Consider the following 14,157-nt stretch of genomic DNA (forward strand, 5'->3'; position numbering starts at 1 on the left):
ATTAAATACATACTTTTTCTTTTAGTTTCATCAAGCAAATCTAAATCAGAGAGGAACAGCTAGGGGAGAGAAGTGTAAATTACTAGAAAGTAAAAAGCAAGCGGTTTTAAGTATTAGGAGTTGAGCAAGAAAAAAAGAAAGAAACCATTCAAATGGCGATGAATCAAACACATATGCAAAAGGAAACTTGCTTCCATCAGCAAAATGCACAAATTAATAATTTACCAGTAGTTGGTAAAGGCATTTATCACAGAAATGTCAATAAAATCATCTCCTCCCACCATGTACATTTTCTTTAAGAGGTGAAAAAGGCATTTCCTTTACATGAATGTCTTACAATCACTTCTGGCCTAGAATAATGATAATTCAAGGCCAAACACAAAGGCAAGACACACTGGTAACAAAGAGAAAGAGTCACTAAAGTATATACTATCCTGGACATTCTTTTGATATTTTGTTGGCGTTGTTTTTATAAATATCAACAGATGATTCAGAGAGGGATGGGAATTACCTCTAAATTTTCCCATCCCTAAGAAGCAAGTAGTTTGCTTCCTTTACAATTCACACTTCTACACATATAATCAAGGGGGAAAAATGAATGATACAGGGATAAATATATGCATGCAAAATTAATTTCTAACAAATTATAATTTTATCTTACATCATTTGACTATGATATGCCACGTTGTGAAGATCCAGGAGGAATTTTTTTAACAGTCTTCTAATTTAGTTTGCTAACCTGGGAGCAGATTTTTAATTTTATTTTTAAAGAATATCAAAGAATAAAGATATTATAATCCTCAGTAGTTCATATTAAAATGTTTGCCTTTTGTATCAAGAAGGTCTTTCTTAGATTAACTGAAATTTCTTCCTGTTTTAAGGCCAGTTAGCTTACTCTGACCTTGATGTTGACAGAGAGGTGGTGAGTAGCTGTCTTATAATGACCATTTATATATATTAGAGCCAATTATTAAGTCACCTCTTAGCCCTCTATCCTCCAGAGTGGACATATGTAAGTTATTTAGCTATTCTGATAAGATTATCTCCAATTGCTTCTAAATCATTCTCTCTCCCTCCATCCCTCTCTCTGTTCTTTGTTTAATTTTTCTCAGTCTCTTAAACTTGTTCACATTTTCTTTATAAGATTATCTTAACCAGCAATTACTTCCCAGATTTTATAACCCTTATTTTTAATTTGCATGCCAGTACATTACTTATTTTAAAATACTACTTTTATTCAGGAAAATCCCTTACTCTAGTATATGTCAAAAGACTGCAACCCAAATCATATTTCCTATTGAAACAGTGGCATAATAGGCAATTAGTTAAGGAAAGCATCTTAGCATGAGTTAGAAACAATGAGATGTGAATCCCAGCTCTGAGGCCTGGGAGCCTGAGAACATCATTAAACTCCCTGGACCTCTGTTTACTCTGATGTAAATTGGAGTTAATATCTACCTTACAGTGGTGGGAGATTAAGTAAGATTCTTAAATGGATGTCCAGTGGCAAAATAGGCTCAAAAAGAACAATTGATACTATTATTCCTACTGCTAGTATGATTGCCGTTATACACCTGACCAAAAGCCTGTGGTCCACTGTTTTATAGAAATGACCACAAGTGCTGTCGTTAACCTGTAAATATATACATATATATTATATATAGTACATCGGATACAGTATAGTAAAGTATGTACAAATGTGTCATAAAGGACAAAATAGTAAACTACATTCATTTGATAAAATGTATGTAGTTGATTGTGAACAGAGAAAGCAGAGACTAAGAAGTACCTGTTTAGAAGAATAAAAGCTGGAAAGATTTGCAGAACAGGAGACTGATTATGCCTGAAGCAGGAGAATACAGAGACAGCAGGAGAAGAGCTGAGCTGACATGATAGGGGTCCCGTGAGGTCCAGGGCTGAGGGGTCAGGCCACACGGGACAGAACCCATTAGTAAACAGAATGACTGGGCAACACAATCTTCCCTGCCCCTCTGGAATGCATGTGGAATTACATTTGAAACTCTTTAATCCTATTTCAAGTGCCAACTCTTTTTCCTAATTCCTATAAAGAGATGGATCGTCCCCTCTGAAACACCATAATGTTTGCTTCTATTGATTTTCTGACATTTACTTTAATTCAACTCAACAAATTTATTGAGCGCCTACTACATGCAGGCAGTATAATGAGTGCTGGAAAACAGTGAAAAACAGACATGGAGCCCTCCCTTTATGAAACTCATATTCAGTGGGGTAAGCAGGAAGTCAGATAATATGGTAAACATAATATTAAATAAATTGTGTAATATGCTAGAAGGTGATTTTGTACCATAGGACAAAACAGTAAGTGGATTAGAATAAGGGAAATGAGTGAAGAAAACAGTGAGGGTGTCAGCTGACATTTTAAATGGGTGTCCTCTTTGAGAAGGTGACATTTAAATAAAGGCTTCAAGGAGAATAAGTTAGAACTACAACGATCTCTGGAGTAACATCACTCCCTACAGAGGGAACAGCCAGCTCAAGGCTCTAGAGTGGTAGAGTTTTGTTGGATTTCGGGGAAAGCAAGTGAACCAGTGAAACAGGAGTACCCTGAGTGCAGGGACAGTGATAAGAGATGAAGTCAGAGAGGTAAGAGGTAGAATAAGGGTAAGGGGTCTATGGGGGATTGTGGATAAGGCGTGAGTGGAGATCAGATAGAGCCCTGTGGGTCATCATAAAGACTGTTTTTTTATTCTCACTTTGGCGGGGAGTCATTGTAGGGTTTCAAGCAATGTACACTATCTGACTTAGGTTTTTAAAAAGATCATTCTGAGGGCTTGGTTAAAAATAGACTGTAGGGAGCAGGATTAGAAACAGAGAGAGCTTTTAGGAAATTATGTGGCAATATGGTGGTGATTCAGACCACTATGGCAACAGTAATGATGGGGAGGAGAGGTCAGATTCTGGAAATATTTTGACAGAGACAGTAAGATTTCCTGACAAATAGGATGAAAGAAGACAGGATCAAAAGTGGCCTGAGAACTTGGAGTTGCCATCCACTGAGACGGTTCAGATCATAACTTGCCTTAAAATATATTTATTGATCTGTGAAAAGTTTCATAGGTAAGAGCCCAGAATTTGGAGTTAGACAGATCTGACCTCAAATCCTGGCTTGTTCAGTTGCTGGATGTCTGACACAGTGGAAATCACTTACTTTTTTTTAGTCAATTTCCTTATTAGTAAAATGGGTTAAAATGCCTACAGTCCAAGGTTTCTGTTAGGAGTAAAATGGGATCATACAAGCAAAGCATTTCGCAAAATGCCTTGTACATAGAAAGTGCTCATTAAATGATAGATGTACTTTACTGTTAGTCTTGGCATAATTATTGTTTTTATTTCATGTTTCATGTCTACTTCTAGAGGATATTCTTGATGGAAGGCACCACCTTACTTTTGTTTTTCCTACAGAAATAACCTGTCCTATAGAGAGAGTCGATATGTGTTCTTTCCATGTACTAATCATGGCCTGGCTGACATGATGCTGTAGATGGGGAATCTGGTATCAGAAGGGGACAGTAGTGAAAATGGCTGAATGGTCTTTTCATATTCACTTTTAAGGTATAGAAAATGTGTACATTTTCCTCTTTAGCCATACAAGGATTTTCACACTTTAAGTCTGGAATATATTGGTAGAGTACTGCAAGTTGAATTGCCACATCCCCTTTTTTAATTTGTGTTCACCATGACCCCTTGTGGATTTTTCTCTGCTTGCCAATTCTTTTCTTTTATTCTACATAATTTCATTTAGTCTCTAAAATCCTTGATATAAGGATTGCTAAAAGGTATTCTTGTTTTTAAAGCATCCTTTTTAAATTTGCTTGTTATGTTGACATCAGTTCCTTTCTCTCAAGCTTATAGCATCTTCTCCAATGTGGCATCATATGTAAATTTAATGAGCATTCGCTTACTTTCATCATCCAGGTCACTGGGTCATAGATTCATATTTCTCCTTGTGCTTTTAGAGAAAAGAGACTATCTCAATCTATCTTTTCCAGTTGACCTATCTATTGGCAGTATTTTCCTGTTTCCATTATACTTTTAGGATAAAAGCATTTTCAATCCACTATTAAAATTGAAATTGAAATTTTGTTATTTTACTGAATATAACTCATTTAACTTTTTTTCCTCACAGACTAGTTCTTACTTTTTTCTCTTCCCATTCTAAAAATATATATGTGATTCTAGGAGTTTTTGTTTTGTTTTGTTTTGTTTTGTTTTCATTTAATACTGGTCTTGAGACTATCCATATTGAATATCACTTGGTATTTCTCCAAAAACATTTAAATCTTTAATTTAAATCCACAAAGTAATTAGCATTTGATCTGTTGGTTCCTAACCTTTATTTCTCTATAATCTTCAGAAAACAGAAGAGGGAATAATTAGAATAATTATTAAAAGAATAATTACAAGAGATGATAAGCCAGAGAAGCACTGATGCAAAGAGAGGCTACCTTTTGGCAAAGGTTAATGTTGTCTAGTAACAGGGATCTTCTGGGAGAAGGGCACAGAAAAGCAGTGGCAAGAAGGTTTTATTAAGTGCTATATACTACAATACCAAAAAAAAAAAAAAACCCAAAAAATTCTCTACGTGCTACAGCTCTAGTCACTACAAGCTTTTCTGAAATTTCTAGACCTATATATTACTTCTATCTCTACCACACCTACAGGACTATTCTTTCTAGGATAAAATTTTGATTATGTTATACCTTGGTTGAAACTCTCCCTTAGTTCCTGCTGACCTGCTGAATAAACTTCAAACTTCTTAGTATCATATAAGAGGTCCCCCAAGTTCTAACCAGCTATCTCCCCAGCCTGTCTACTACCCCATAACTTCGCTGTTCTGTGACCATGTTAAACTCCTTGATATTCCACTCAATCACCATTGTCTTCCTTTTCTGAGCCTTCTCTAGAGAATGGTTCTTTCTTGCCTTTTTGTCACTTCCCTTCCCCTTACCCCATGACTATATCTTGTTCTTATTTCTATTGTAAGTCCTAATATTTTAAGGTTGGCATCCAGTACTTTTTTCTAGCCATCGTTTTCTTCTGAAACCTTACTTCAAGTGATTCCAGTAGGCCTGCCAATAATGTGGCCTGTCTCTCCCACAAGAGCATGAGCTCATGAGCCATTTTAGCCAGTCAGAATGTCCATGGGGACTCTCCAGTCCATGACATAGGGATTGGCTGGTGGTGATCTATTACCTAATCAGAACAAACCACAACCCTCGGGGCAATAGAAATAGATTCTGTTGTGAGAGAGGAAATGTACTCTTACTCTGAGCTCAAAAGGATCAGAAAGTTGAGAACTCTATCAACCTAAACTTGTTTGGGACCATCTTTATAAGAATTACTTAGAAATTATGTCATATAGAGGCAAAGAGCCTTGAAACTGATGAAAGGTAGATTTCTGACAATACTGTTAAAAATACCTGGATTCAACCATTCCTAAAGCTAATACTAAATCTCAAGTTTATCAGTGATTCAGTCCACAAATTCCTTTTTATTGCTTAAGATGGTTTAAATTAGGTTTCTACATTTAAAATGGAAATATTACTGTTAATCGTTATGTGTTATTGCACTGACTTATTTATAAGCTGTCTCTCCTTTCTGTCTTATTGATTGGTATACCCTAGCACTCAGCATACAGTGCATGGAACATAAGTAGAAACTTACAAATTAGTGCTCCAACCAAGCTTGTTGATCAAATATGGTAGTGGCAATCATTTTGGCTCTGGAGCCTGATTTTCTGGAGAACATATCCTTGGATTAACCATGACTCAATATCCTCATCTTTAAAATGATGATTATGAAACTAACAATCCCAAAAGGAGGTTATTAGAATTAAATGAGTTAATACATGTAAAGAGTTTGGTACAGTGACTAGCACAGAGTAAGCATTCAATAACTATTAGCAGTTGATGTTATTTAGGGTTGTACAGTTATCCACATTACCTGTCATACAACCTAGAATGACATAGTACCTTTCATACATCCAGAAAGGTTTTTTCCATTCCACCTACAAAGTTAAACTGGTTATTGCATATTACTCACATATGCCTTACTGATACAAAGATCTTGAGAGAAGTCAAGTCAGAGGACTAGGTGAAGACACTAAATATACAGTAAGTACTGATACGGAGATTGTCAAAATGAAGTTCCCGAGGTTATAGTCAAATTGTTCTTATCTTTATTTATTGTAGAGTCACATTAGAAGATTATTTTCCAGATATACCAGCAAGAAGGAGGGAAGGGGGAGGGAAGCACTACTGTCTACTACATTTTTAGATATCTGATTTGACACCATGTGGGTGAATCCAAATGATGAGGGCCATCAACAAAGCATGATGAACAAGCAGACAGAAAATCAATAAGGGTATAAAAGACCTGAACAACTCTATTAACCAATGTGACCTAATTGGCATTTATAAGACTCTCCAGCCAACAATAGTGAAATACACATTCTTTTGAAGTGCATAAAGTACAGTTAGCAACAGATACCAAATTCTGGGCCATAAGACAAGCCTCAAGAATTCTAAGGAGACATACTATATATTTCACTTACCACAACAGAATTAAATAAGAAATAAATAAAAGAAAGTTTTCTGGAAAAATCTTCAAATACTTGTAAACTAAATAGCACACTTTGAATACCTCATGGGGCAACTAATAAATCAAACAGGAAATTAGAAATTATTTTAAAGTGAATGAAAATGAAACCTCAATATATCAAAATTTGTATCATGCCCTAGGCAGTGCACTTAGGAAGAAATTTGTAGAATAAACACCTGAATTAGAATAGAAGTCAACTAATGACCTCATCTTGCACCTTAATAAACTAGAATAAGAAAAACACAAGTTAAACCTGAAGTATATAGGGGAAATAATAATAATTAGAGAGGAAATCTATAGAAAGAACAAGAATCAATTAAATCAAAGGCTTTTTTTAAATAAAATGTATAAACTTCTATCTAGACTAATAGAAAAAATGATAAAACAAAACATCTGGAATAAAAATGACATCACTAGAGATTCATTAAAAGGGTAAGAAAGGGGCGGCCAGATGGCTCAATTGGTTAGAGAGCAAGTTCTGAAAAACAGGGTTGCCGGTTCGATTCCAATATGGGCCAGTGAGCTGTGCCCTCCACAAATAGATTGAAGACAACAAGCAGCCGCTGAGCTTCCAGAGGGGCCACCGGATGGTTCAGTTTGTTAGAGCCTGAGCTCTCAACAACAAGGTTGCCAGTTCAATTCCCGCATGGGATGGTGGGCTCCACCCCCTGCAACTAAGATTGAAGACAGGCTACTGAACTTAGAGCTGAGCTGCGCCCTCCACAACTAGATTGAAGGACAACGACTTGGAGCTGATGGGCCCTGGAGAAACACACTGTTCCCCAATATTCCCCAATAATTTTTTAAAGGTTTTTTTTAAAAAAGGATAAGAGAATATATCATATATAACTTTATGCTAATAAGTGAAACATTTTAGATGAAATGAGTCAAATCCTTTAAAAGATACAAACTACCAAAGGTCACTCAAGAAGACATGAATAACATGAACAACCCACTATATTTTGATGAAATTATTAGTTAAAAATCTTACCATGAAGAAAATTCCAGTCCGAGATTCTACCAAACATTTAACAAAGAAAGAAAGAAATTCTCCCAGAAAATTGAAAAGGAAATAATTGTTTCCAACCTATGAAGCTAGTATTATAATGATAACAAAACCAAAGAGTTTACAAATAAACTACAGACCAATGTCCCTTATAAACATAGATGTAAAATTTCTAAACAAATTTTTAGCAAATTGAACCCAACTACACATATATTAAAAAAAAAAATTGTGACCAAATGTATTTGTTGCAGGAATAAAAGGATAGTCTAACATCCAAAAATCAATCAATATACTTCATCATACTACAAACTAAACAAACAAATATCTGACCATCTTAATAAATGAGTACAAAATATTTGATGAAATCAGCATCCATTTTGGATTAAAATTCTTGGTAACATAGGGATAGAATGCAACTCTTTCAACCTAATAAATATTTATATATTTATAAAATATTTGAGACAACATCATGCCTAATGGTAAAAGACAACATATTGCTAAAATCAGGAATAATACAAAGATGTTTGCTTTTACTATTTCTATTTAACATTGTACAAAATAAATATACAAAAATCAATTGGATTTTTACAATAGAATAAAAAAATAGAAATGGGAATTAAAACCAATACCATTTACAGTAACCTAAAAGAGTAAAATATTTAGGAATAAATATGAAAATAGATATGAAACATCTATTCACTGAAAACTACATTATTGAGAGAAAATAAAGAGTAACTAAATTAATGGATATTAACGGGTATACAAGTTTCACTACTATCCAAATCCAGGGTGGTCCTATGAAACCTTTCATAAGCCAAAATGGTGTAAAGCCTAAGAAGAAATAACCTTAGGACACATCTTGCTAATGAATGCACAAAGTAGGCTGAGATAAAGCACAGATGCTCACAGACACAGTTCAAAGCTATGGTGACTTAATGCTGGATATCAAGTATAGTTCTCGGGGGAAGGAGTTTGGTGGGGCTACTCTCACTGTTCAGGGTGTGTGCTGTCTCTGTAACAGGTGACGACAGAATAAATGCTGAACACTATTTCTGTTTTTTGGCCTTTTTTTGTTGTTGTTAAAAGTGAAAATCCTCTTCAGATTTCTTTGGGTTAGCAAAACAGGTACTAATGTAGGTCTTTGATAAAAGCAAAGTGATTTAAAGAGAACTTTGGAAAAGCAGGGGATACTTATACTGCATTCATGGGTCACTTAATATTGCTAAGATGTCAATTCTCCCAAATTGTCTTATAAGTGCAAGGCAATTCCTGCAATTCAACAGAATTGCTGTAGAAATTGAAAAATTCATTCTAAAATTTATATACGAATTCAAAGGACTAAGAATAACGAAAAGAACTTAAAACAAAACATGAAGAACAAAATTGGAGAACTAGCAACCTTATTTCACAGATTATTATAAAGCTACAGCAATCAAGACTGGTGGTATTGGTGCACAGAAAGACAAATATATCAATAGAAAGTATTTCATTGAAAATACTTAGGAATAAATTTGAGAAAAATAAAATTTGGAAAATAGTATGAAGTTTCCTCAAAATATTAAAATATTATAAATAGAATTACCATAGGACTAGCAATCCCTCTTCTGGATATCTGCCCCTAAAAATCTGAAAACATTTATCTGTAAAGATATATGTACCCCTATGCTCATTGCAGCATTATTCACAGTGGCCAAGACATGAGAACAGCCAAAGTGTCCTTCGACTGATGATTGGATAAATAAGATGTGTACATATATACAACAGAATAGTAATAATCCATAAGAAATGATGAAATACTATCATTTGCATCCACATGAATGGATCTTGAGATTATCATGCTAAGCAAAATAAGTCAGAAAGAAAAAGTCGAAAAACATATGATTTCACTCATACGTAGGATATAAAAATGAAAGCAACAAAGGAACAAGACAAGCAAACAAACAAACAAAAACTCATAGACACAGATAACAGTTTAGTAGTTACCAGAGAGTAAGGGGGGAGAGGAACAGAAGAGGGTAAAGGGGGTTAAATATATGGTGATGGAAGGAGAATTGACTTTGGGTGGTGAACACACATTTCGATATGTAAATGATGCATTACAGAAATGTACACTTGAAACCTATATAATTTTATAACCAATGTCACCCTAATAAATTTAACAAAGATTTAAAAAAATAAGTATGTTTCTACACTTCCACTTATTTTTATGAAACATCGAAAACACCTTTTGTGTTACTTATCAGGGTGATCACTTTATAAGTTATACAAACGTCTAATCATTATGCTATACACCTGAAACTAATATAATGCTATCTGTCAAGTGTAATTGAAAAAAATTTTAATTAAAAAATACTCTTTTTGAGCCAGTGCAATAAGTTATTTGAAAAGATATTTTATAACACAATTCGCATCTTTATATATTATGGCATACAATATTAACTAATAATCATTGAGATAGTCATTTCTTGAATGTAAAACCATTTATCTAAATCACTCTCCCAAAGAATTCTGATGAATTATTATTTGATCTCTAGTTATAAACAGTAGTATCTTCCTTTTTAGAAAAAAAAATTAGCAACTTTTTTTAAAAACTTAAAATATTAAATCAATAAAGCACGTAGAAATCGCATAAATGCAATTCAATCTACACCGAAGATGAAATAGACTTTAACAGTATTTTAACAGTTATTAAGTGGCTACTAAGTGTTAAATACTGAGATGCACATGCTCATATTAAAATTAGAACTAAAAGATACAGATATTAGGAAAATCCTAACCTAAGTAACAATGGGAAAAATTTCATAATGTATCTTATTCCCAGGTCTGGTCCTTGGCCAAAAATCTCCCCATTCGAAATCTAGTCTTTAAATTTTCATTTATTACGGTTATTATCCAGAAAGAAGCTTTATCCCCCAAATCTCCCTTAAACGGGGTTTATAAAATACATGTCATGTCACTGCCTACACCTGTTTCAAAGTTAAGTATTTAACAGGCATTGGTGAAAAATAATCTGTCACAATATAGGTCAGTTCTCTTATTAATGATATTAAAACTGGCATTTACATTACACCATTTATACAGACAGCAACTTCATATCAAGTTTCCAAATATTTATTCATTAACACTCCCAATATTTCTATGCATTATTTCGCAAACATTCATCTTCATTTTACTGATTTATAAAGCAGAGTCCTAAGTCATAAAATGACATGAACCTGGTGACTCTGTTTTCTAACCACAGTCCCTTTCTATCTGCCAGGAAGAAGAGAAGAATACAATATATGTAGCATGAAAGAGTTTGGCTACCCCAGGATACTGAAATATCCAGTTGGCACTTGGGTCTTATCTATTCCCACCTTTTTATATGCGATCCAGTCAAACACCCTGTCAATATCTGTTGCCTGTAGCACTTCCTGTGATACTGGATGGGAACTGGCCAAGCCGTCCAGCAGCATCACTTCATGCAGAACGTCTGTCAGAAACCTCTGCTTTTCCTGCAATACAGTAGACAGGGCAATATCATAGGTGATTCATGGCTGTGACAGAATGCCTGTGACAACAGGAACAGAATGTGTGTTACTTCATTGACGATGGTCCTCAGCCTCCACGGCGAGACTTAACTCTAAAGAGAACCCAGCACATAAAACGCCCCTTAACTTACTCTAAAATTAAAGTGGTTGATTTGAGTACATGAAACAAAATTAATGAACTACAAACAGATAAAAACAGTGGATTCTGTTTGCTTTAACAGTGGTAACAGCCAATTTGGACAGCGGGCACATAGTGATACTGACTAAGCTCATTTGTGCATTCTGCAGGGTCAAGACTACAATTCCAGTCCCAAATAAACTTTTCAGTTGAATTCAATGTAAGAATAATAACTAAAATTCCAGTGTTATTTTGCTACTTACACCATTTATTTCTAGTACCATTTGAATAGCTCAGTCTTCCTCTCCCTATCCCTCTCTTTCTTCTCTTTTTGTGCTCTCTCTCTCTATTCTTTCACACACACACACACACACACACACACACACACACACACACTTTCTGAAAGAATTTCAGGAGACCACAACAAACAATAAAAGGCATATTGACAATAAGCTATAATATCTGTGGACATATAGTGTACATGGGAATTCAGAATAACGGATGTAAAGTGGAGGTAATTGACATTAATAATCTATTACCATAAAGTTGTGAAAACAGACAAAATCGTGAGACTTCTGTGCATTGTTGAGACATTAGTATTTCCTCTAATAAAAGCTGATTTACTATATTAGGAATCAACTGTAAAGAAAAAGTACCCCTCTGTTTTGTTTTGTTTTGTCATAAGAAGCCTGCTTTAAAGAAACAGCTTGAGTTTTGTTAACAAAATTGCTGGCAGCTATTAGTCCTCCCAGCCTCTTGCCTACATTGAGGGAGGAGGGAAAGAAAAAAGAAGTTCCCAGAGATAACAAGAGCTAAATAGCCCCTAGGTAGTTGGGACCTGAGGAATATCATTACAGAGATTAAAGACTGCCACACTTAAATTGCTCTAACTAATTCTGAACTCATTCCTGGAACCTCCTAGTTTTGAGCCAGCAGATAAACAGCATGTCATTTCCGAATGAATTGTAATTTCAAGCTCAGCGTACACCAATCCTGGATTTAAAAAAATGAAAACAGAGAATAAATATGGTGATAAAACAACAGTTAATTCGGTATATATGTGTGTGCTACTTTAAATCTGGCTTTAAAGAAACATTTTTGCTCATCATTTGCTCAGTGATTTAGTATATTTACTCAATAATTTAATTAATTAGCCATCTAATGATATACGGCAAGGTTTATTTTCCAATAGTTTATTTTTTATAGTCTGTGGACTATATTTATTAATTTCGTCAGTCCTTTTTATTTGGCCTAAGAGTTTCAAATCAATGGTCTATGTTCCATCAAAGAAGACAATATAACAAAGACAGAACCAAAAGTCACTCTGAGTTCCAGACAGCTATACCAGACGCTGAGAAGCCACAATGAAAAGGTCAAATTTACAATGAATTAACAAATATGACAAATTAATATACTATATTTCTCCTCAAATTAAGCTCTTAATTCAAAACGAATTAAGGAGAATGGAATTGGATCTTGTGATGTAAAATTTGAATAAAAAGATTGATATTTACATCTCTCATTTTAAACCCACTAAAAAGCAAAGAAAAGATCTCAAATAGCCTAGATATACGGAATAAGAGAAAATCATGCATTTCCAAAATAAAAATGTTAGTGTTACTTTTAAGCAGGTATGTAATCTTGTTACTCATTCAATTTTAAAATGCACTTTAAAATTATTTGATATTGGAATTTATTGGAGGAATCATGAAGTGTATAATTATACTTCAACGTGACCAATGAACACTTTTATTTATAAGAAGTACCAGTTGAAAAGGTGATTTTCATTCTGAAGATAAAATAATATTCAATTTTTCAAATAGTGATTGCGCGTTTCTTTATGTCACTCAAACATCTAATAAAAAATTACAGTGTAAAATGAACTTAAAATGGTGCTTTATTTGAATCCTAATTATTAATATTTAGCAACTATAAATATATATTGATCAATATTAAAATTCAGCAAACATACCTTGATTTCCTAGATGTAATTTTTTTAAATGGTATAAAGTAAATGGCTATGTAATTATAAAAATAAAATCTAAGGTAAATTTCAAAAATGAAACTTTCTTTTTTAAGGAAGTTTATGTACAATATAAATTGTACATAATATTTTGCTTCATGCTTCTGGAGAAAAACAAAAACAAACTTTTGTCTAGTCAGTAAATTTCAAGAAGCAGTGTTTAAATTTAGTTGTGTTAAGTCATTAACAAAAACTTCATCTTTTACATTGTTGGGGAGATGATATTGTATAATTGAGAAAAAAGGCATTAGAAGAGACTAAGAGAGAAAGAGAAGAAAAAAAAAAAAAGAAAAGAAAAGAAAAGCCTGCCAGAAGAGCACTCGAAAAGCTCAGGAGAGAGACTACCTAAATTAAGGAGGAAAAAAGGAAATTCTAGCCAGAGGCAAACCCAATTTAACATAACTACAAAGAGTTTCCAGGAGAAAAGGTGCTAATTTTTTATAAGGACCTGTGTCACGACAAAATAAGAAATGAATTTAGCTTGTCAGTCCCCGGCTGGGGCCCTCATTCTCCTTCTTATCAACAACAATAACACCAAAATTACTAAGTATTGATTAATTGCCTACTGTTGACCTGAGACTACAAAGTTTAAAAATAAAGTTAAATAAATTTTAGCTGTAATGTGAGATAAGAGATAAAACAAAATAGTTAACCACAGTGAACAAAATAGTTTTATCTTACAAATTAGATATGCTAAAGAATTATGAGAAAAATAATGGAAATATTATTTTATAAATAATAGGACAACACAACTATTTATGGACAGTTTAATGGAAGAGGTAGAATTTGATATGACCCTTGAAGGAACTTTTAAAGTTGGTGTGTGTGTGTGTGTGTG

The 14,157-nt window shown here is 33.8% G+C and overlaps 1 protein-coding gene across 2 annotated transcripts in view; it reads right to left on the reverse strand.

Annotated features, from left to right (window-relative positions):
• TRHDE (thyrotropin releasing hormone degrading enzyme) overlaps positions 1 to 14,157 on the reverse strand; it is a 364,357-nt gene that overhangs the window by 132,323 nt on the left and 217,877 nt on the right. The window contains exon 6 of one of the 2 annotated variants that reach the window (XM_019748962.2): positions 11,005 to 11,142. The exons of the other annotated variant lie outside the window; for it this stretch is intronic. Coding sequence (XP_019604521.1) covers positions 11,005 to 11,142 — 138 coding nt within the window. The remainder of the gene's footprint in view (positions 1 to 11,004; positions 11,143 to 14,157) is intronic. 2 annotated transcript variants of the gene reach the window in all.

The sequence above is a fragment of the Rhinolophus sinicus genome, linkage group LG02 (assembly GCF_036562045.2).
Source record: "Rhinolophus sinicus isolate RSC01 linkage group LG02, ASM3656204v1, whole genome shotgun sequence".
In the NCBI taxonomy this organism is placed as follows: Eukaryota; Metazoa; Chordata; class Mammalia; order Chiroptera; family Rhinolophidae; genus Rhinolophus; species Rhinolophus sinicus.